This window comes from Megalobrama amblycephala, linkage group LG5 (genome assembly GCF_018812025.1).
Source record: "Megalobrama amblycephala isolate DHTTF-2021 linkage group LG5, ASM1881202v1, whole genome shotgun sequence".
Taxonomy (NCBI): Eukaryota; Metazoa; Chordata; class Actinopteri; order Cypriniformes; family Xenocyprididae; genus Megalobrama; species Megalobrama amblycephala.
Window position 1 is genome coordinate 13984335 of NC_063048.1, and position 13536 is coordinate 13997870.

Sequence of the window (13536 nt, forward strand, 5' to 3'; positions counted from 1 at the left end):
GATGGAGACCACATGTCCCAAGTTTCCGCTCTAAAACTTGGAGTCATCAAACTACGCCTTTGTTTTGAATAGGCTTCTAGTGACCTCTAGCGGAAAAAAATATTACAGATTGTACCTTTAACAAACATCCAAAACAATGCTGTGTGCTGAGGTAAATGCGCTTGTTGTGTGTGTGTAGCCTGCATGTGATGGTATTTTGACCTAGCCTGACTTCGTCATACTCATATTCTAGGCAGAATGTGAGTCTGATACTGCTCCATTGCACTTGAATTATGGGGCGTGTCTTAACCGAACCAGTAAAAAAAAAAAACTCTGCACTCAATTGGATAGACCTACAACCAATCAGAGCAACGCAGTAAGTGACGTATGTTGAACTTGTACTTAAACTTTTGCCGAATCCCGTTGGAAGGACGGCAAACACATCTTTCCCATCGACAAATGCCTTGATTGCGGTTCTTTGTTCGTCTTTTAAAATTAATGCGCTGTCGATTTCTTTCATTACAGACGTGATAGCGGAATCTAAACATCTTACTTCTCCAGCTGCAGTCATCGTTGGTGGAAACCAATTCAACCCAAGCGCTCTTTGATGACGTGGGTGGTTACGTAACCGCAGATATCCTGTCCATCATCGATTAAAGCCCGCCCTGGCAATTTGATTGGCTCGGCCTTCTGGAGCCGAGCATAATTACTCCACAATGGATCGAGTCCAGACCGAACTTCACGTCCAAAAAATGTTGTGGGCGGGGTTCGGGCTGGCACCCAGGCTAATTTTGACCAGCTGGGAACTCATGAAGAGCTCATAAAATGTGTAAAGTAGTCAAAATAGCGGCAGGAATCCATCCGTTACACACACAAACGAGACGCGCGTCTGATGCCTGTGATGGGCAAACTTGCGACTATGACAAGAAAAACCAACATGCGTGAGGATTCTATCCTTTTTAGGGTTTCTTTTTAGGCAGCGTTCACATATGTTCAAATGAACCGCACTAACTGAGCAATCGCACCAGGGTTTGTTTTAATTGAACCAAACATGACAAGTGTGAACGCACCCTAAGGGTCCTGTGTTCTGACACCCAGACTGTGTTCTAATCTAACTGGTTCTATCTGTCATTTATGTTAATTAAAATATTTTGAATTATATTATGTTGTATTTGGAAAGTGCTTAATTGACCAATCCCCATGATTTTGTTACTAGTCCGACGTTAGTTCTGGAATGTGTGGTTGTCAAACTAGCTGTCAGGATTCAAACGGTTACAACAAGTGTTGTTATGGTAGTTTCACAGTGGAAAAAGTAAGTGGATCAGTTTACCCCCAGCTGGTTCACTTTACCCCCCTTGATTTTTGTGGTCTGTCTCAGTTTACCCCTAAACTGGGGTAAAGTGAGACACAAGATGACTTTTTTAAAAACAATCATATTTTCACGGATCTTCATCCTGAATACATTCTGATCATTGCCATGGCTAGGAAACATCCTGAATTAATGGGAAAGGTGTAAATTTTACTGATATATCATTTTAGCTCGCTTAGAGGGGAGCAAATGTAAAAAATGTCCCACTTTACCCCACTCTCCCCTATACAAAAAGTTCAATCTCTCAAAGTAACAAAACGTATAGATTGCCAGTTGTTGTTGCGTGTATATTCACGATAGCACTGCAGCTGAAGTGAAAAGTGATCGTTCCATTATACAAATGAGTACCATATTCATATAGGCTATTATGGTAGACTATTTGTACACCAGGGTACTTCAAAATATACAAAGGAACGTACAAAAGTCATTTAAGTTGTAAGTGATACATGATTTTGTTTTTCTCATGTTTTGTGTTGGTTTAAAATAATCACAAAAATGGTCTCATTCCAAATTTATTTATGTCAATGAATGATGCTAAATGAACTGTTACAGAAGTTTCGTAAAGATGACAACAAAACTTAATTGATTCAAACTAGTAAAACATCCACATAGGTTTATGAATTTGAGCACAAAAAGCCTTAACATTACTGTTTAGTTATGATTTAAACTAAACTCAAAAATGACTTTTTAGTTTTCTCAGCCACTTTGGTACATTTCTCATTCACAATTGAAATTCTCAAAACTACTTATTCAACCTCCACACCATCAAGTCACTTGTACACATCTTTACGCAATTTCTCATTCTTTTGAACAAACTGTCAATGGTACATTCATGCAATTGATTTCTGCTGTTTCCTACATTATCAATTGCTTGTCATGTTGATCATAATATATTATATGCCTACTGGTTCTCTGTTCAATAGTCTTACGTAGTCTTACGTAGTCTTACATTGCCTTACATTGCATAAGTCAGTAAATGCAAAATGGTTTAACTAGTTTTCATAATCTGTCAAGCATATTTTCTATAAATTTCTTTTAGACTTTTAGGCAAATGTGTCCTGAATTGATGAATTGCGCAGGTAAATCTTGAATTTCACTAATGAAGAAAATGTAAAATTATTTGATCAACCAATGATCAACCAGTTCTGTAAAATACCCCAGAGGCGCATCTCATGAAGCTTCATTTGGCTAGCATATATAGACAGAGCACAACACAGTGTTACAATTTCTGACAATGAAAGAACAAGAAAGAAATTAAAAAAGGTCAAAAAGGTAGGCAGAAAAGGCAGAGGACATAGGCAAGTTTCTGATTAAATAAAGGCCACTATGTGAAACAAGGTTCTCAATCATGGCCTAACAATGGCCAATCCAATCTTACAATGGTAATCCAACAATGTGCACTGTACTGTAATACTGTATACTTGTCTTTTTCTTTTCTGTATGATTTATGGAAGTTAGAAGCTTTTGCAGGACATCTATTACGTGGTGTTCTTTGCACAAATTGTTTCGAGAAATGCCCTTAGTGGTTTGCAATGTTAAGGGTGATTCGAGAAATGTACCAAAGCGACTGAGAAAAAAGTCCATATGTCTTCTCTGTTGCAGTTGGAAAAGATGAGGTATGTGCTACAACTAATAACAAAAACATTGTATCTGAAACGTTTCAGATTATACTAGGCCTGAATCTGAATTTCCACATATCACTCCTGCATCTTCGTAGTGAGCGCAGTTGTGTGTGCCAATCCCAGCGTGCTGACAATCCAAGAGAGTTTCCTCGGTCCCCTCACACTGCACATCATCCAAAATAATCTTCAGGTCCGTCCCTTCCCCAAACTCGCCGTGCTTGGCAGCCTTAAGTGCATGGTGGAACCCGAGCTGCCGGCAGACCACTACGGCATTCTTGGTGTTCCAGAGATCATCACAAACGGTTCCCCATTCCCCATTTGCGTGTACTTCCACCCTTCCCCGATCCCTCCGACCCTCTTCATCCCCGACTAATCTCACCGCTCCGTTCTTGTGCTTGCCCTTCCTGCGTCTACCCTTCCGCTGTCTGGACGTTCTGATGGGCTTGGGTGTAGTTGGGGTGATTGGTGTGGTGGTGATCTGCCCATCTAGCTCATTGTAGATGTCCAGCAGCTCTTGAAGCCAGTCTTTTGAGCCATCTTCAGGATCTCCCTCTGCATTTGAGAGTCCGGGTTGCTTTGTTGGAACATGGACTCCTATCAATGCTGTGAAAAGGAGGATTTATACAAAAATCAGTTACTCAATCATGTTGTTATAGAGTCCTAAATAGAATCACTCCGGTTCTATTGTCCTGAAGTCAATGGGTTTTTTAATGGGTTTTGGTTAAAGGTGGGGTAAGCCATTTTTAAAAAACGCTGTTGGACATTGTTGATATTTGAAATCAACCCAAACAAACACACCCCTCTCTTCATTGCTCTGCCCCCAAAACTCACCCTCCAATCCTAACCACCCTACTCCGAGTTGGTCTCGAACCCCGGCCCGATCGCTGCTGGCAGGCGAGGTGAGTGCATTAACAATGACGCTAAACACTGCATTCTCTAGTGGTTGTCAGTGCGCAGTGGTTTACCTGCTCAACTCTCACTATCTCACCAATGTTACACACACAGTGCGAGAGTGGATATTTATCACAGCTGACGCAACAAAATGATGAAAGAACGACAAGGAAGCGCAAAAAATGAACGTACAGAACACAAAAGTAAATACAAACAAGAGTTTGTTGTTAGTCGCCAAAAGCACAGCAGCTCCAGACAATCAATGACACTCAAACCCAGTGTTACTCACATGTGAAGCGGAATCAAAGCAGCCTCCGCATCTGTTTTCAGGCCTTCCCGCTTATACAGCTTAAACACGGGTCCTAAAGCACTTGCCCAATCATAAACCTTCATTCCAGTGATATTCTTTTGAGCTCTTTTGTATTGTGTCTCATCATCTCTCTTTCTGCAGTTTTCCTTCAAATCTCCCCCTTGCTCATTCTGTCTCCTCGACCGCTATACAACCCCTAATGCTGATTGGCTACGCATTTGTTGTTGGTGTCGCCTGACTAACTTCCAAACAGTGTTGAAATATGGCTTACCCCACCTTTAAATGTCTGAAATAAGGTCTATGGTTAACACAATCTCAAGATATTTTCATGTTTTACTCTACTCAACATAAAACACATCAGCAGTACCCCACTCTTGATTTTTTTTAAAAAGATTTTAAGTATCTTAAGAAAGTGGCTAAATGGGACTACAGGGGCTTTCAGGGATATTAAACATCACACCGAACTGGAAAACTCTTATACTCACTAGTGTGGTTCCACAGCCTAATTGTGTTAAAGGAACACTCCACTTTTTTTGAAAATAGTTGAGTTTTACCATTTTCGAATCCATTCAGCTGATCTCCAGGTCTGGCGGTACCACTTTTAGCATAGCTTAGCATAGTTCATTGAATCTGATTAGACCGTTAGCATCTCGCTCAAAAATGACCAAAGAGTTTCTGTTTTTTTTTTTTTGCTGCCGTTCGATGGGTGCAGCAGGCGCAATGATATTATCATCGCACAGGGAGCGTGCCTTGCAATATCATTAATATCATTGCGCCTGCTGCACCCATCGTACGGCAACAGAGTTCCTTGATTATTACGCCAGAATGAGAGTATAGTTCCTAGCCATATCGGCCAAGAAAATCGCAATTTTTCATTTTCCGTCGTTCTTAGTACACGATGTAACTACAGAAGAGTCAAGTTTTAAATAGGAAAAATATTGAAACTCTTTGGTCATTTTTGAGTGAGATGCTAACGGTCTAATCAGATTCAATGAACTATGCTAAGCTATGCTAAAAGTGGTACCGCCAGACCCGGAGATCACCTGAATGGATTCGAAAACGGTAAAACTCAACTGTTTAACTCTAGGGGAGTTGGAAAATTAGCCTATTTTCCTTTAATACTCATGATCTTGAAAACTATTCTAACTCAAACTTTCCTAATTGTAGATATTAAATCAAGATTGAAAAGAGTTAGTGGTGGTGGCATTGAAGTTGTGCGTACATGGTGTAGTTCATTTAGAGCCTAACCTTAAGATCTCTTAAAAAGGAAGAAAACTTACTTTCCATTGGCTTGAATGGTATAAGATTGCTCTTAACACGAACTGAAAGTGGCTCATAATGACATTTTCCTGGAGGTGCACGTCTGTAATAAAGCAGGGAGAGCATTTTAATGTTTTAATAAATATTCTGGGTTCAATACCAGTTGAGATCAACAGCATTTATGGTCTAATTTTGATTACCACAGAATTAATTTAATCTTGTCTCTTGTTTTCTTTAACAGTAGCTAAAATTTAGGTTATGGTGAGACACTTAGAAGACAATAGAAGCAAACAGGGGTCAATTTCTGGAGGATTTATAAGCCGAAATGTGAAGGTTTAAATGTTATAAAAGCACTATTATGTTATTATTATGTTATTCTGTTAAAATTTGTGTATAATTTGAGACGTAAAGAGTGAGAGAGACAGAGAGAGAGAGAGAGAGAGAGAGAGAGAGATTACAGCATGTATTGCTGCCAACAGAGCATTTTCATCTTTTGAGATTAAAGTCTGTTAAGAGGCAACACATGCTGATCTTTGCACACCTGAGATTGTGATAAAAAAGAATACCTTGAGGGGTCAACAATCTTGTACACAACGCCTGTAGGAGATGTTGCACTTGGTATTTCGGTGGACATGAAATAGAGTTCACCTGGTCACAGAGAACACAAATTAAGTCACATAAAATACTGATCAAATTAATATAAAACTCGAAATGGATTTTTGTCCACTAGGAGGCATTAGCGACTAATTTATGCAGCATATAAAGTGTCTAAAGGAACATATAGCCTTTCTTGTACATACCTGCTTCGTCCTCTGCAAACGAAATGATGTATGGATAGTAATTGTTGATGATCCCTGGAAATGAACAAGTCAGCCCCACACCCATGCAGATCTCATTGTATTCCCAACTGTGTGTGTTTCTGTTTTCCTTTAAACTCATCAGGCGTCTGGGAATTTATAAAGTTCACATTGAAAACAATGTTTGTCATTCTGAAAGTGAAATTACTTATAACTTCAAGTACAACAACAACATATACACTACTATTCAAAAGATTTTAATGCCTTTTAAAAAAGTCCCTTATGCTTAGCTCACCAAGGTTGCATTTATTTGATAAAAAATACAATAAACTCAGTAATACTGAGAAATATAATTACAATATATAATAATCTATAAGTAATAATCTAATAAATAATCTATTTGAAAATGTAATTTATTCCTGCGATGTTAAAGCTGAATTTTCAGCATCATTACTCCAGTCTTCAGTGTCACATGATCCTTCAGAAATCATTCTAATATGCTGATTTGTTGCTCAAGAAACATTTATTATTATGCTGCTTAATATTTTTGTGGAAGCCATAAAACATTTGTTTTTCTAGGATTCTTTGATAAATACCAAGTTCAAACTGCATTTGTATAAATATTTTGTCAAACTCTACACCGCAATACAACCTTTATGAATGAAAGCATTAATATCTTTTTTTAAATCATTACTTACCCACTCATGAAGTCTCCAAATATGTACATGCCATTTAAATTTGGATTTTCACAGCCTCTGTAAACATATCCACCTGTGACCGATTTCCCCATTTTGTGTGGATATGCGTAAATTGGAAGAACATCATCTAAAAGTAAAAGAGGATACAGCACAAAAGACTTTATAGGTTGAAAAAGACACGCATATGTCCATCCATTCAATAAAAAATGAGAGTAACTGTATTCCCACCTAAGGAGCTGTTGGCACAGAGTTTTTTGTCGTAACAAGAGAAACCCTCTTTTGCTCTCCAGCCATAATTCCGGCCCTTCTCCACAATGTCTACTTCCTCATACTTATTCTGGCCCACATCCCCACAGAAAATTCGTCCTTTTCCTTCCTTAGTGTTCGGATCCCCTCTGTCTACAGAGCATCTCCACATGTTCCTCACCCCATAGGCATACACCTCGGGACGAGCGTTGGGTTCATGTACGAACGGATTGTCTGGTGGGATTTTATACAGTGGCCCCCTTTCGTTGTCATCTACATCAATGCGAAGAACCTTTCCCAAAAGGGCAGATCTAGCAGCATAATCCAGATAAGAGATGGAAAATTATCTGTCCTTCTTGTACCAAACTGAATTTAGCGTCTTGTAAAAAAATATTCAAGTAATATCAGAGTTGAGTCCCAGACTAATCATCTAAACTTACTTGTTCTGTGCATTTCCGAATTTCCCAAATGGATCTCCTGCCATTCCACCATCCCCAGTGAAGATGTATAAGTATCCGTCATCGGCGAAGAGTAGCTGCCCACCATTGTGATTAGAAGCAGGTTCATCGATCTCTAAAATGATTCTGAGGGGACATGAAGATATGTGGAGTATTGAACGCTCAGTTGAAATTATTGAAAGCATACACTCTTAAAAATAAACGTTCTTTATTTGCATTAATATGAAGAACCTTTAAATACGGAAGAGGATTAGGGCCAAGCAATAATAAAAAAAATAAAACCATCTCGAGATTAAAGTTGTTAAATTTCGAGAAAATACTCAAGAAAAAAAGTCGAGATAAAATGTTGAGAATAAACTCGTTAAATTATGAGAAAATACTCATTAAATTTCGAGAAAAAAGTCGAGATAAAATGTTGAGAATAAACTCGTTAAATTATGAGAAAAAACTCGTTAAATTTCGAGAAAAAAGTCAAGATAAAATGTTGAGAATAAACTCGTTAAATTACGAGAAAAAACTCGTTAAATTGAGAAAAAAGTCAAAATAAAATGTTGAGAATAAACTCGTTAAATTAAGAGAAAAAAACTTGTTAAATTTCGAGAAAAAAGTCAAGATAAAATGTTGAGAATAAAGTCGTTAAATTATGAGAAAAAAGTCGTTAAATTACGAGAACAAATTTGTTAAATTACGAATTTGTTCTCATAATTTAATGACTTTTTTCTTGTAATTTAATGACTTTATTCTCATAATTTAATGAGTTTATTCTCAACATTTTATCTTGACTTTTTTCTCGAAATTTAACGTAATTTTTCTCATAATTTAACTAATTTGTTCTCGTAATTTAACGACTTTTTCTTGTAATTTAATGACTTTATTCTCATAATTTAATGACTTTTTTCTCGTAATTTAATTACTTTATTCTCATAATTTAATGAGTTTATTCTCAACATTTTATCTTGACTTTTTTCTCAAAATTTAACGTCATTTTTCTCATAATTTAACTAATTTGTTCTCGTAATTTAACGACTTTTTCTTGTAATTTAATGACTTCATTCTCATAATTTAATGACTTTTTTCTCGTAATTTAATGACTTTATTCTCATAATTTAATGAGTTTATTCTCAACATTTTAACTTGACTTTTTTTCTCGTAATTTAACGTCATTTTTCTCATAATTTAACGAATTTGTTCTCGTAATTTAACAACTTTTTTCTTGTAATTTAATGACTTTATTCTCATAATTTAATGAGTCCCTAATTCTCAACATTTTATCTTAAAGGGTTAGTTCTCGAAATTTAACGTCAAATTATTCTCACAATTTACTCACCCTCAATTTGTTCTCGTAATGTTATACGACTTTTTCTTTCAGTCAATTTACACAATCGGAGTTATATTCTCAACTATCCTGGTTCTTCCAAGCTTTATTTCTCGAGTGAATAGTAACGAGATTTTTTCTCGTAATTTAATAAGCACATCCATCCATCAACAAAGTTTATCCATACAGCTTTTTTCCAGGGGTTGAAATGGCCTTACTGAAGTTTTTTCTCATAATTTAATGAGTTTATTCTCAACATTTTATTTAGACTTTTTTCTCAAAATTTAACGAGCTTCCGGTAACGTCTATCCGCGCATTCACAAGAGCCTAGTTCCGGTGTATGACGTAGGACGTAGGCGTAGCATAAGCTTAGGTGAGAGTACACACCACTCACCATTCAAACGAAGAGGGATTGGCAACAAACTCAAGCTCCTCCAACATTTCTCTTTAAAAATTTTCATTTTAGACTCCTAATTCGTGACCGGTTTTGTTTTTCTCTATACTCTGCGCTTCCACATTTATCAATACGTCATGCATCAGGTCAAAGTTTACTCTTCCGCTGGAATCGACTCAAATACGGAAGCCAGTGATTATAGTTTATAAAGTTATAAATATGGATATTTTTCTTACAAAAATGCATTGATTCACTTCAGGAGGCCTTTATTAACCCCCTGGAGCTGTATGGATTACTTTTATGACGGATGTGCTTTTTTGGTCCTCAAAATCTTGCTATTCACTCCCATTATAAAGCTTGGAAGTGTCAGAATATTTTAATATAGCTTTGATTGTGTTTGACTGAAAGAAGAAAGTCATATACACCTTAAGGGCTTAAGGGTGAGTAAATTTTCATTTTTGGGTAAACCCTATAACATCCATGGAACCTTTCCATTGCTCAAAAGGTACTATAAATCGGAAAAAGTTACTTCAGATTATCAAAATATTTTTCACAATAAGAAAAAATGGGTTCTTTTAAGAACTTTTCGCAGAAAGGTTCTCTGAGGAACCCAAAATGGTTCTTCTATTGCACTGGAACCATTATTTTTAAGAAAGTTTGGTCAAAGAAAAACATCTGCTCACCTCTCTGAACCATGGTCAACTACATTCATATCCGTAGAAGAGATACGGAACTCACTGATACGGATTCTCTCATCAAAGCCCACCTCAACAGAGTAGTATACATATAGCTTTCCATTGTATTTAAAGTTGGGGTGAAAGGTGAGTCCCAAAAATCCTCTTTCATCGCCTTCCCATGGAGATGTCAACACAGCCTTTGTGATGTTTAGAAATGGATTTTCAAGCTTTGATCGATCTGGAAGGTACACCCAGACCAGGCCAACTTGTTCAGCAACAAAAAACCTGTGCGTGCCATCATTGGCGTGAACCATGGCAAGAGGATTTCTGAGTCCATTGGCTACCTCCTCTAAACACAGCTGCAAGCAGCCCTCAGGATCCGCTGCAGGTGCGGCCAAGATTTTTGGTCAAGCGTTCATTACTCAGCAGATGAGGATAGCAGTAATCTGGGTCATCCAGCTCTAGGTACTGACAAAGCCTGCGCTGGTCATGCTCAAGTTCTAGAAGACGTGGATCATCAGACAACAAGGTAATAAAGGATCTGCACTTGGAATGGAATTGAGAGCAATAGTCTGGGCAGAGTCCAGGTATGGTCCGTAAAGGCGTGCTGGGGTCTTCGGCATCAAAAAGGTGAGCAGCATATGGAGAGCATTCCTGAAGAAGAGAAACAGGAAAAGTGGGGGATGTAACCGAGTCGTGCCAGCTTCAAGCAATGCATTTGAATAGTCATGTCTGCTTTCCCACATTCAACACTCTGTGAAACCACAGCCACTTAAACCTCAATGTAGTGTTTACAGTGGCCCACGCTGCACTGGGAAAAAAGCAATCCCTGAAGTTTCTATGTGACCGCTAGACATGTAACTTACTCCTGAACCTAAACGTTTAAAATAGACAGCTATATTTAGCATAGGTTTCTAATTTGGCCCGAATGGTTGCTAGGGTCTTGCTATAGGGTGTTCTGTCTGGTTGCTAGCTATTGCCAAGGAATTTAAAAGAATACTTTTCACCAGGGATGCATTAAACTGATCAAAATTATTATGTTACATTACACATTACAAATGTGTCATCAAAAAATTCGGGTTAACCAAAATTTCAGTTTTACCGAATGACACTTTTGGTTATACCGAATGACGATATTTTCAAACAATTCTAACAGGCTGATATCTAGATAGCTAGCAAAAGGACAATTAAACATTTTATATTTAGTACAAGTTTTTAAAATATTACAACATTTTCCATGTTTTATAGCGGTTTTACCGAATGACCGGATGTTTCGGGACATGCATATGAGCAAGTGAAAACATGAATTTTTCAAGTTATTTACTTTGCTTCACGACCATGTGGTCCTTTGCAGGTGTCTGAATGATGTCACATCCTGTCACATGATATTGACCACATGACTTGATCCAAAATGGTCCATTTTTATTGGTTATTCCAAATGACATCAATAACATAGCATTTCTCATAACAAAGCAACGACTTCTACACAGAATTTTAATACCATTTTGTTAATATATGATCTTATAAAAACATGCCATAATAAAAAATAGATACATAATACATTTTAAGATTTTTTTTAATCACAAATGAAATGGCTGTATTGGCCTTTGGACGGTTAAACCGAATGACTTTTTGACACTTCAAAATCTTTAAAATACCTTTATATGTAACAAAATATATTTAAAACCTTCCGGATTCAATAAAAGAGATCTAGTTGAACTGACTCATACTTCGGATGTCATATCTTTGTTTTTTATTATTATTAAGGCCTTTGGACAAAAAAAAAAAAAAAAAAAACGACTCGTCATTGACCCATAGCCTATATGATTTCTATTTCAAATGCTATTCTCTTGAAGTGGGTGTTGAAGTGTTAAGTCTCTTGAACCTGTGTTTCTATTTTGATATAATGTCTGTTCCTTATCAAGTACGTTTTTTTTTTTTTTTTTCTTACACATATTTTCAGTAGGATATGAACTATTTACAAGGTTCGGTTTGTTAATAATATCAATAGGCCTATTGGCAAGAAAGAGACTTCTCTAGTGACGTCATTTGGACCCTCACCAACCAACCGTGTTTCAAATCATTGCCAACGCTAGCAGACAGTTGGACGTTATAGTTTACAATTTATGGCTGCAAATTGCGGTACGTGTTGAGAGGCAACCAAGCAATGGTTCGAGTACATTTACAAAGCAACAAACTAAACAAAAAATATCGTTTCATAATTGTGCCGACAACCAAACTTACCTGACAAAGCAGATCCTGAATGTACGCGGCACAGTTCGAATATTCATAATAATCGAAGTTTTCCATTATCCGATAGTATTTTGCCATCAGCTCTTGGTCCCTGGCATAGTCACAGCAGCCGAAGTATTTATACATTTGACAGAACTGAAGCTCTTGTTGAGGCTGAAAGGGGGGTTTAAAATCCAAACACTGTGGATGCAGGAACGCAGGTGCGACCCAAAACGCCAACAAATAAAACAAAATAAACGGTGATTGCCATATACGGCCGAAAACATCGCAAAAGTACCACATAGCGCTCAAATCCTGGTGCCCAACTTCAGATACATGGAAGTTAAAGTTATGCAATGGCGATGATACTCGACGTCTGACTTGTGTAGTCATGCACTTTGCCCTGAATTTAATCATCAACTATTCCCAAACAAATGCACGTCTTATTTACTGTGTAGCGAATCGCAAATCGGTTGGACCGCTATCACACTAACCCATCTCCTTGTCTGAGTTACGAGACGCGTCTTACATCCCGAGCAGATGTGAGACTCACAAAGGTCCAAACCGCAATTCTCCGACTGTAATTCATGTCTTCCAGTGAACCTATGTTTGCTGCAGTTACCCATAGAAACGATTACCACAGGTTTTGAGTTTAGTTTAACCGTTTAAACCAACTTTTAATAGCTTAAGTATAATGTTAATACATGGTTTTTGCTGATTTTAGGAAAATTTTATAACATGTTTCAAAAGTTTCAGTTTCATAACGTGTCTTCCTAAGAGTCTCGGAGACCACAGGTTGTAAACATGCTCTACATTTCTGAAACATAAAACAACATAAAATAACAAAAGTGCATGTCTGCACATAAAACTTTAATAATAGGCTACTTAATTTGTACTGAGTTTGTATTTGGTCAGATTAACTCTAACATAATTTTAAGAGAAAATATGGATTCATTTTATTATTATTATTATCATCATAATTGTATACAGAACCTCCCCAAAAAAGAAAGTAAAGTTCAACAGAACATAAGGTTTAAAGTGTGAGAGCACTGGCTTTAAATGTACGGAAGCTAAGCAATAATCTTTGTTGCATCTGTTCTTGCGCAATCAACATATTTCAAACACTTGGATATCCTCACTTTGTACTGTTTATTTTAACTCATGTTCTGTTGAAACTGGCTTTTGTGTATTAAAGTACTTATATGTAAAAAATAATAATAGTAATTTAAAAATTAAACGTTAATATCCCCTCAATTTGAAAAAAAACTTCATAAAGGTGATTATTATC

At 37.0% G+C, this 13536-nt stretch overlaps 1 protein-coding gene across 1 annotated transcript; it reads right to left on the bottom strand.

The window, feature by feature from the left end:
- Positions 1–1847: 1847 nt before the first annotated feature.
- Positions 1848–12832, bottom strand: hhipl1 (HHIP-like 1). Its single transcript, XM_048190790.1, is given in 10 exon segments — positions 1848–3573; positions 5452–5534; positions 5998–6079; positions 6232–6377; positions 6927–7053; positions 7155–7483; positions 7613–7756; positions 10023–10402; positions 10404–10670; positions 12261–12832. Coding segments are annotated over 10 exon segments (2523 nt in total). The 5' UTR covers positions 12666–12832; the 3' UTR covers positions 1848–3013.
- Positions 12833–13536: the final 704 nt, after the last annotated feature.